The 11,350-nt window shown below is 40.7% G+C and overlaps 1 protein-coding gene across 3 annotated transcripts in view; it reads right to left on the minus strand.

The window, feature by feature from the left end:
* LOC142159136 (cytochrome P450 2D20-like) overlaps positions 1-11,102 on the minus strand; it is a 32,131-nt gene extending 21,029 nt beyond the window's left edge. Inside the window, exons 1-2 of one of the 3 annotated variants that reach the window (XM_075213761.1) lie at positions 11,014-11,102; positions 9,162-9,379 (exon numbers count right to left, since the gene is read on the minus strand). In XM_075213761.1, the coding sequence (XP_075069862.1) occupies positions 9,162-9,344 (183 nt within the window). In that variant the 5' untranslated portion in view covers positions 9,345-9,379; positions 11,014-11,102. Of the gene's footprint in view, positions 1-764; positions 859-9,161; positions 9,508-11,013 lie in introns of those variants that run through there. The other 2 variants (XM_075213760.1, XM_075213762.1) reach the window with 2 other exon arrangements.
* Between the last annotated feature and the right edge of the window lie 248 nt (positions 11,103-11,350).

The following is an 11,350-nucleotide window of genomic DNA, read 5'->3' on the forward strand; positions in this document are numbered from 1 at the left end:
TTTAAGGATTATTTCTAAAAAATCCAAAACAAAAACACACGAGGGTGGTTTTGCCAAAACCAAAACCAAAACACAAAGCTAATCCAGATCTAAAACCAAAACCAGTTCACAGGGGTCAGTGAGTATCTCTATTTATTACATAGTGATACTAGTTTAGTAGGACTCAAGACTATTACTGAAAATAGCCAATTGATCCAAATGCGAATACTTTATACAAATCTGAAATATTAGCAAAAGTAGCAACTGAGAAGATTTTATGAACATTTTTAAAATATGGCAGAATAGGCAGAGGTTTTTGTTTAAATGAAAAAGTGAAATAGGTGTTATTGATCAAGCACAAAGAGCACATCTGAACCTCAAATAGTCAACTCAAATAGAGACTCAATTATATCAACTCATAAGTAAAGCTGTATAAAAAAAAAGGGCGATGTCTCAACGTTTGCCATCTAAACTGCCCTAAAGGCCAAGATTGTGGGCGAGAGATTTTCTGCAAGACATTACGTTGTGTCTTTCTAATTTTCTGGATCTGCGTACTGTATATGCTTACTGGAAGCCTCGAAGTTACAAGTCATTGTCTTCTGATATATCTTTATTTTATGCCAGCAATGCTTTGAAAAAAAAAGAACCAAACTTACCATCTCTAGGCTATTGGTAAAGCTAGTGAATGTGGCCTTACCACCCTATAAACTATTGGCATTCTGCGATGGATGATACCATAGGTGTGCAGCAGGAGGTCTCAGATAAAGAATCACCTCAGGAGTTACCTTATATTCAGACAGAACGAGTCTTGAGATGTAGGTCTTCCTTATATAGTACTAAGTACCAGGATCAGTATAACAACAGCTTTCAGTAATAGCTTCTTAACATAACATATCAGTAACATGAGCTGCTCAGCTCACCTCCTTTTCCCGGAGAGTCTCTTCTAGAACACAGAGAGTTGAGACAGAAAAAAACAAACAAGTACGTGCATATACAGCAGACAAACAATACACCTCTGTATGAATACAGCGCCATCTGCTGACCCTCCATGGGTACTACATGCATATAAACAAACCCATAGTCTGTTGTACATATTTCAACACCCCTTCTCAACAGACTGGGTTTCTTCAGTTAGACCCATCTTTGACGTAAGTCTCCAATGTCTCTCTCTGACTGTTGGGCAATAGTTCAACTCTATAAGACCTTGTTCCTGTAGATCCCTCAGGAAGTGATGCTTGACATCAATGTGCTTGGTTCTTGGGTTCACTCTTTCTGTTTGCGCTAATGCAAGGCATCCTTGATTATCCCCATATATCTTGATAGGTTCTTCTTGAGGCATTCCTAGGTCTGATAGTAGTTGCATTAACCATACCACTTCTTTATTTGGTGTGAGCTGCCGCGATATATTCAGCCTCTGTAGAACATAGTGCCACGGAAGACTGCTTCTTGCTTGTCCAGCTGATTAATCCTTCTCCGATAGAGAATAGATATCCACTTGTGGATTTTCTGTCACTTGTGTCTCCAGCCCAATCTGCGTCAACATATCCTGCTAACTTGTGACTTGTGCTTGCTGAGAGCTTAAGCTTCTTGTTAATCGTTCCCTTTAAGTAACGAATTACCCTCTTTACTGCATTCCAATCCATCTTGGTTGGTTTAGAAACTTTTCTGCTTAAAATCCCGACTGCTGTGGAGATATCTGGTCTAGTGACGTTTGCAATATATAGCAATTTTCCTATGGCCTTTCTGTATAGATGGTTATCCTGTAACAGGTTGCTCTGATCATTTGGTTCCTTTACATAACTTGTCTCCATAGGAGTGCTTGCTGTCTTTGCTTCCTGTATACCAAATTCCTCAATGGTTTCCTGAATCTTGTATTTCTGACTTAGTGTGAATGTTCCATCATCTTCTCTTGAGATTTGCATTCCCAAGTAATGTGTTATGTGGCCGAGGTCTTTTGTTTCAAACTGACGGTTTAGTTCTTGTAGCAATTCAATTTCGTCCCCTTCTTGTTCGAAACAAACTAGCAAATCGTCCACATAGATCAATACATAGAACCATCTTTCCTCTGCCAACTTTGTATAGAGACATGGGTCTGCTTTACTTCTGATGAATCCCTTCTCTGTCAGAACTCCATTTATCTTTGTATTCCATGCTCTTGCTGCTTGTTTAAGACCATATATACTCTTGTTAAGCTTACATACATGATCTGGGTTTTGAGAATTCACAAAGCCTGGTGGTTGTTCCATGTATATATCTTCCTTTAGTTCACCATGTAGGAAAGCCGTCTTTACATCAAAATGTTTCACTTGCAAACCTTTTATGGCTGCTGTTAGGAGTAAGGTTCTAATGGTAGTGTGCTTCACAACTGGAGCAAACGTTTCATCATAATCTTCTCCAAATTTCTGTGAATATCCTTTAGCGACCAATCTTGCCTTGTATCTTTCTATTTTTCCTTCAGAATCATACTTGACCTTAAAAGTCCATTTACATCCTATGGCCTTTTTGTCTACTGGTAGTCTGGTCAATGTCCATGTCTGGTTGTCTTCCATTGATTCCATTTCTTCCTTTGCGGCTCTTAACCATTTCTGTGCTTCTCTTTCTGAAAAATTGGCAATTTCTTCCCATGATGTAGGTTCTTGTATGTTAATAGCTTTTGCTTTGTAAGATAAACGTGCAGGTGGTTTTCCCTTATTTTCTCTTGAAGAGCGTCTCACCCCCTCAGATGTACTCTCCCGAGTGTCGCTGGTATCTGTCTTGTGTTGTACTTCAACTTCTTGAGTGATCTCTACTTCATCTGTTTCTTTGGGTTCTGTACCTTCTTCTTCAGTAGAGTCTACTGGAATTATGACATCATTTCGCGTTTCTTCTATAAATGTCACACTGTTGCTTATAATTACTTTTCCAGTTTTTGGATTTAAGATTCTGTAGCCTTTTGAATGTTCACTGTAGCCAACTAGAACACCCTCTACTGCTCGGTTCTGCATTGCTTCGTTTTTCAGCGGGAATGTAGGCGAAGGCTCTGCATCCAAAAACTCTAATGTGCTTTAAGCTGGGTTTCTTACCACGCCACAGCTCGTATGGTGTTTTCCTTACTGCCTTGGAAAGTAGTCTATTTTGAAGATAGGTGGCTGTCGCTGCTGCTTCACCCCAATATTTGTCAGGTAGTCCTGAATCTGTAAGCATGCACCTTATCATTTCTGTTAGTGATCTGTTTTTCCTCTCAGATACACCATTTTGCTCTGGTGTATATGGTACTGTCTTCTGATGCTCAATACCGAGTCCTCTTAAGTACTGTTCTATTTTCTGGCCTGTGAACTCGCCTCTATTGTCACTGCGAAGAGTTAGCATATTCCTCTTGAACCTGTTTCCGGTCATGGTCACATAGTCTTGCAGCTTTTCTAAGACTTCATCTTTACTTTGTATTAGATAAGTGACTGTGAACCTGGAATAGTCGTCAATGAATGTCAGCATATACCTTTTGTCTCCTACGGTTCGCGTTTTCATAGGTCCACATACATCACTATGTACCAGGTCTAGTGGTCTGGAAGCTCTGTTTTCACTTTTCTTAGGAATTGTCATCCTTGTTGCTTTTGCTTTTATGCAGCATTGGCATTTCATCATTTCCGAACAGTCTGACACTGAGATCCCTGGCTAGGTCTCTCCTCTGCATTTCCTTTATGCAATCTGGGTGTCTATGTCCTAATCTTCTATGCCACTTGTGAATACAGTCAGCGTGTTTTCTGTGCGCTCAGCTTTGCCTGCTGTTCTGCGATATCCAGACAGTATAAATGTTCTCTTATTCTGGCTGTAGCTAGCGTTTCTCTTTCATTTTGGATAAAACACTTATTATTTTGAAACTTTACAGTAAGTCCTTTTTCTACTAGATTCTTTACTGACAGCAGTGCTCCTTCAAGCTTAGGAACATATAGCACATCTGTTACGGGTATCTCTGCATAGCTGCCATTACCCTTGGAGCATAGGAATTGACCATTCCCTTTCCCTTCTGCAATGATATTTGTTCCATCTGCCAGGTAGATTGTTTCTTTATGGTTCAAATCAAGTTCAGTAAAGAAGTCCTTGTTGTTTGTCATATGACTAGTCACTCCTGAGTCGACATACCACTTTTCCAACAATTGGGTTACTGTCGCTTTAAATGTTCCATTCCAATTGTGTGCTCCTGTATCTGTAAGTGTGGCTTTGGCTCTTTGTTTGTGTAATCTTTCTGGTGGTTTGTGCTGCTCTGTCTTCCATATGGTGCAATCTTTTTTCAGGTGACCCACTTTCTTGCATCTGAAACATGCTCTTGTTTCCCTGGTGTGTGGCTTAGTGTCCACCATTTTAAGTGCTTTCTCTATGTCACTCTCAGTATTGCACTCTGCAAGCTCCTTTCTGCATTGATACTCCTCTATAAGCCTGTTCTTCACAAAGTCTAGTGTGATTTCTGCTTCAGGTCTCATTTCTAGTGCATTTATTAGTGCACTGTATGTATCTGGTAAGCTGCACAGGAGGATAGCTACTATGTGGTTGCTTTTGATTTCTTCTCCCATTGACCGGAGCTGTATGGTTATCTCTAGTAGTGCACTGATGTGTTCTTGCATTGTCTTGCCTTTGTTAAATCTCATTTGGTATAGTTTTCTTAATAGGAATAGTTTGCTGTTCAAACTTGATCCTTCATGCACCCTCTGTAATGCAATCCACATGTTTTTAGCTGTACTCTCTTGTCTTATGTATATAAGCTGATCATCTTCCACCAGTAAACTTATGGTGGCTCTTGCCTGTTTGTCCTTCTTAATCCACTGCTGATCCTCTCCTTCAGGTCTGTCTGCACTTATGACTTCCCATAAATCATCTCTGGTTAATAGCATTTCTACTTTAAACTTCCATGTCTGATAGTTCTCATTAGAAAGCTTGCTAGCAGCTAGTCTGAGATCTGTGTAATTGGCCATAACCCTTCCTTGTATGAATCTCTCTATTCTTCTGTGGTATTAAACTTGTTTTACTCACAGTTTTCTCTCCAAGGTTCTCCTGGGTGTTTCTTGTGTACGTTACACAGTCTGCTGTCTGTGCCTGCTGGGACTTGCAGTGCAGCTCGTGATCTGGATGCTGCTTAGGATGCACTCCTGATAACTTTATCTTGTATAGACTCCAGTCTGGGCCCATAACCTATTGGCATTCTGCGATGGATGATACCATAGGTGTGCAGCAGGAGGTCTCATAGATAAAGAATCACCTCAGGAGTTACCTTATATTCAGACAGAACGAGTCTTGAGATGTAGGTCTTCTTTATATAGTACTAAGTACCAGGATCAGTATAACAACAGCTTTCAGTAATAGCTTCTTAACATAACATATCAGTAACATGAGCTGCTCAGCTCACCTCCTTTTCCCGGAGAGTCTCTTCTAGAACACAGAGAGTTGAGACAGAAAAAAAACAAACAAGTACGTGCATATACAGCAGACAAACAATACACCTCTGTATGACTACAGCGCCATCTGCTGACCCTCCATGGTAACTACATGCATATAAATAAACCCATAGTCTGTTGTACATATTTCAACATAAACTTACCTTGTCTGGACAGATTTGCTAATGTATGGGACCTTGGGTTGATGTCATGCCTACAGATAAAGGGGTTGTCACTTTTGGAAAACTCCTATTCAATAAAACATGACACTTCCTCCAGCAAACAGAGGGTTCCCCAAATGGGGTACACAAACCTTACCTGAAGCGGAGAGCGGACTCGCGGTTCCATAGAACTCAACTGGAGAATTCTGGATGAACCCATACTGCAACGTGCTGCAGATAAATGTGTAGCATTCATCAGCTTCAGGTAATGAGGGGTACCCCATTAGCTGTACAGGAGGTGCACGTTTTATGGAGAAAGCAGTTGTCTTAAAGTGAAACTCTTTAATGACTGATGATCTTATGTTTTGTATCTACGTTGGCAACTGAAATGGCACACGTTCATCCCTAGAAATGCTTGAAGATGCCGTGTATCGTCTCTCCAACCAGTTCAGTGAATTGGTACAAAAAAAAAAATTAATACAAAATTCGCTGGGATATCTCCAATTTTTGATGTGGTCCGTTTAACTGCAACACTTCCTTACTTAGTTTAACTCTTCTGATGCTTTAGTTGTTTCTTTATTTAAACGCAATAAAGTTTAATATTTTTAATACATATCTGTCCTAGTAGTGTACAACTCATTTCATGCTGAGTGGAAGAGCCATCTCTTCTTATACATAAGAGGATTATGAAGTGTCTCACGTAGAGTTGGACGTATTTGCACCCTGAACACAAACAGGAAGAGTCGGACGCATGAAAAAGCGCATTTACGTCAACTTTTCTTTCCTCCCCTCCGGGATCAGCAGAAGTACAAAGGCAGAAGGAGGCAGGGCATTGTCTGTTGTGTCATTTGCCCCATTCCCTGATACGAACTGCAGCAATATCTTCATTTCTCCTTTGGGGCAAAAATGATGTGATTTATGACTAATCACATCATGGAGCGTCACAAGGAAGTGAGCAGGCTGCGAGAGAATGGCTTGCGCTCCTGAGAGTTTGGCAGACTTATACGCAATTCAGGATGTATCAAGCAGTACATCATTAATAGTAAATGTGACTTTCACATGATGCAAATTTTTACACAATCTAATAATGTAATGAAGGGTTATATACAAAAGAGAGAAAAGTTTTTTCCCTGTTACTAATAAACTGGAAAGTTGTGTTTACCATATAAAATATAATTAAAATACAAATTAAAAATCAAGTAGTAATCATCTTTCTTGCTGCAGTCCAAGTGGAAATATCAATTAAGTAATGTGAATAAATGGCAGTCAGACTGTTAAATAGGGAACACTATGCTCCGTCTCCATGGCCCCTGGTGGTCTAGGGCCCGGAAGTCCCTATGTATCCTGCTTCCCTGTGTATCATGTACACTCAAAGTTACATATACTTCTCTATCCAGTGTATCCTGTATTACAAACACACCAATGTGGCCTAATATCCTTCTCACCTTCCGCTGGCACCTATTCCAGACATCGGCCTATATGTTCTGCCAATAGTTATTTCATATAGTATAGTAGGCACACTAATAAATTAAATTAGCTGGAGTCGTCAGTCCGCAATCAGCCTATCATAAGCGGCTAGTTAGTGCCCCTGATAGTCATCATCATCATCATCACTTTGTCGCACCAGCCCTACAGCACACACCAGAGATACAGCTCCTGCCAGGTGTCTCTGTATCTGCATGAACACCCACTTACTGTACGCGGCCTATATTCACCTGTCCCTTCCCTCCCCAATTCTGCCTCTCCAATCAGAGATGTAAATGTAAGATGAAACAAAATGTATGTATGTGTTTTCCATATTGTTCATGTGCAGCAAATAAACAATTTATATTTTATGCAAAAACAAAAACAGACTTATCGTATTTTCTCCTTTGAGAAAAATTAAGCGAATGCACCTCACCATGGGTGAAAACGCAATCTGCTGAAGTGCAATGTAAAGTTTGAAGTATTGGAATTTTGAGCTAATGTTATTGCATATACTTGTATACGATGTTAAACTTCAATAAAAACAGATTATATTAAAAAAAAACAAAGAAACAGACATACGTCCAACACTTCATAAGCACCAAAGTCTTCAGTTGCATTCACTGCTAATAGGCTAATTTATTTATTAGTCTAAGCCAAAACACTTGCAAGTGGGAGGAATTTTCAAGGAAATATGGCAGCAAGCAATGAGCAACTGCTGAATGATTTTTCTTTAACACAGCAGTTCTGACATTCTTGTAGGAGGCAAGACATTAACTTCAATCTTCTCTACAATACATCAACATATTGTTTTAATGCTCCAATGTAATGTTCTGCTCCTACTAACAGAGTTACAGTATAATTATATACATAACACCAAAGTACAACAACAAATCTACACATTAGGATTAACTAAACACCTAAACTGTGGAAATGCGGATGTGCTCGTGTTTAATTCCTTTTCTGTGCAAGTGTAGTAAATGTATACTATTATTAATCAGTAACAGAGGTACCTGGGAAGATTTTCCAATTTTGCGCTTGCCAATGTAGCTGTTAGTGACACCTTTTAGGGAACGAGTACATTTAATGAGCTGTAGCAATATTTAGCCTATCGATAGGCACACGTGACTTCTCTGGGGCATAGACAGAGCCTTATTTGTCCTGGAAGGCACAGGGAGGCAGTACCCTGCCCTTCTGTTGGCCCCTTACTCTTTGATGTTTAATGATATATCATTCCTTCCCAACGTATGTCATAATCGTTCCACTCAAGGCAGTGGCGGAACTACCATTAGTGCGGTAGGTGCCGTGCACCGGGACCCATGGAGATAATGGGGCCCACTGCATGGCAGATACAGAGGGTCGGAGGCCCCGGTTCCCTCCTCCTTGCCTCAGGGCCCATGGAGATAATGGGGCCCACTGCATGGCACATACAGAAGGTCGGGGGCCCCGGTTCCCACCTCCTTGCCTCGGGGGCCCATGGAGATAATGGGTCCCACTGCATGGCAGGTACAGTGGGTCAGGGCCCTGGTTCCCTCCTCCCTGCATCGGGGCCCACAGCTCGCTAGGTCCATCTCTGACTCAAGGTGAATGGATAGACATCTTTCTCATGATTACAAGTTCAGCCCACAAATGTCTGGCCACTTTGTAAGCCACAAGTACAATTTAAAGCTTAAATGTTCTTTGTATAAATACTAGAGATGAGCGGGCTCGGATATCTGAAATCCGAGCCCACCCGAACATTGCCGATCCGAGCCGGATCCGAGACAGATCCGGGTATTCCCGCCAATTGCAAAACTGAAACCGAGGCTCGAGTCATAAAACCGCTGTCGGATCTCGCGATACTCGTATTCTATAAATTCCCCGCTAGCCGCCGCCATCTTCACTCGGGCATTGATCAGGGTAGAGGGAGGTTGTGTTAGGTGGTCCTCTGTCCTGCTATATCTCGTGCTGTGCTGTGCTGTGGTTTTTAGCACTTTTTATGCTTTTTTCAAAATAAATCCGAATCCAAAACCTTTCGTCAGGTGTTTTGCGAAACAAATCCGAACCCAAAACCTCAGGCAAATCCGAATCCAAAACACAAAACACGAGACACCAAAAGTGGCCGGTGCACATCCCTAATAAATACAGATTACAGCATTATAAGTAGGTTTACCTTTGATAAAGTTTCAGGAAAGTTGTTGAAATCCAGAAGGAATATATTTCCAACCAAAGGCAGCGGGAAGGGTCCCGGGGGGTAGTTAACTCTTCTTTTGTTCTTCACCCAATGAATAAGCAGAGCAATGGCAGTAACGACGAGTCCTATAAAAGTTGTATTCCAGACTGACAGAAGCTCCATGTCTCAGTCTGACCTCCCTCTGGTGCTGGTTTTCACTGTAATATGGCAAAATAGAACTCCTGTAAGATGCACCTCCTCAAATATACAATGTATGTGCCCTTATTTCCCCAAAATAATGCTGCTCAATACTAGGAAACAATACTACATTATACTCCCAGTCAGATACACACCCTGCCCTGCGCAGTCTCACATTTATCAGCAGCACACGATGACGTGCAGACTGCTAAACAGTAAAATATTTTCTTCTAATTGGCCACTTTCCAGCCCTGTTTCCAGCTGTATTACAAATCTCTGCCAAATGCTGGGGATATGTTTACATTGTGAAATATCCAGAAGTTGAAGGCTGTTAATAGAAACAGTTTGAAATGAACCAAATCAGAACTATTTGTCCAATTGACTGTTTAGTTAATAAGGAAAGGTAAACCGAGCACGGGACGTTTACAATTATAAAGTATAATAACATTAAACTTACTGACATGTAGACATGGGTGATTTTCAATGGGAAAGTGAAGGATGGACAACCTGGTACATTTTAATAGAAAAATTCCCATATTATCAGGGCAAATTTAGAGCTTTGCGAAGTGCATGTTCCCAGGATGACAGCGGAAGGGAGGCAGGACAATGGAATTCAATATTAAACAATACCACTAAGAACTCTAAACCACGGGAAGATGTTGCTAAAGATATGATAGATATTTTTAGTTCTACTAATGTGCTATAGTTGGAAATACGGTAGATAAATGTGTACATATCTATTATTTTCTATGACTGTCTATTAACCTTCTGTCCAGTCATAAACGTGATCTAGTCTTGATATAAATGTGATTTTATTTGATCTTTTAGGCTTACAACCTTCACCATCTCCAGGTTATATTTTCATCACTTGTTAATAACATGAGATCAGAACCAAATGACATCACAGTAGGTGACATATTTTAAATGGAAAAATAATTAAATGTTCTGTACGGACACTTGCTTAAAAGTGTCAATTAAAATTGATTCTTTTAAGGGGTGCTAGATCATTAATACGTTCCAAAATATCCAGAAATGCAGGTATGTCTCTGTTGATATTGAAATCTTTGTAAGGGAAAATACGTTGAAAGCCAGATGTAACTGTAATAGAAAAAAATAACAGTGTAGTAGGTTCTACTTACAAAATAGAATTATTACTATATTGTGATGTATGAAAATGGGTGGATACAGAGAGAATAGACTTCCTCCCCCTACACACAGAGAAGCATCCCTTGGTCATTGTGCATACATTCGGTGCCATAGAATCCGCTGCATCGCACAATCAACAAAAAGTAACAGGAAAGATAAAAAAGATAAATGGACAAGAGGAACAACAGAAGTAGTAAAAATTAATACAAGAAACTAGAGAAAGCAACTACATAAGAAGACACAACTAGAATAAAAGAAACATTACAAAAAAAGAGGAGGAATAGGAAGTAGAGAGGGCCAAACCTGTGAGAGTTAACATTAAGAGTACTAGGGTAGTAAACGGAGACGATAGAGGTGGTGTGAAAGGGGCAGGTGGAGCGCGAGTAAAGCTGGATACACACGGCAGGAAAAGGTAACGATTAGCGATTCACTAACGACAGGGAAAAAAAAAAAAAAAAAAAAGACCCAATCAGCATGCCGATGTGTGTATACACACTATAGTGATTACCTTCAGATGTCTGCAGTGACAGATGCCTGTCACTTTCACTGCACTCTGGATGCGCTCAGCCTGCACGGAGCACTGCTGCTGCCTGGAAGTCTGGCCGTGCACACACAGCTCAAAGGTCACCCTCCCCCCTACCCTAGGTGCAGCCTCTGCGTTCTGAAAGTGAAAGCTAGAAGCACCAGCAGGGTCTGCAGGAGGATACAGAAGGAAGAGGACAGCGGATTCTGCAGAAATGGACCGACATTGTGCATAACTGAGCAAGATTTTTTTAAGCAGTACGACCAATCCGTTCAAACGATGGTCTGTGCTTTGGAATGATGATCGTTCATCGTTCCAGGGT

The sequence above is a fragment of the Mixophyes fleayi genome, chromosome 5 (assembly GCF_038048845.1).
Source record: "Mixophyes fleayi isolate aMixFle1 chromosome 5, aMixFle1.hap1, whole genome shotgun sequence".
Lineage (NCBI taxonomy): Eukaryota > Metazoa > Chordata > Amphibia > Anura > Limnodynastidae > Mixophyes > Mixophyes fleayi.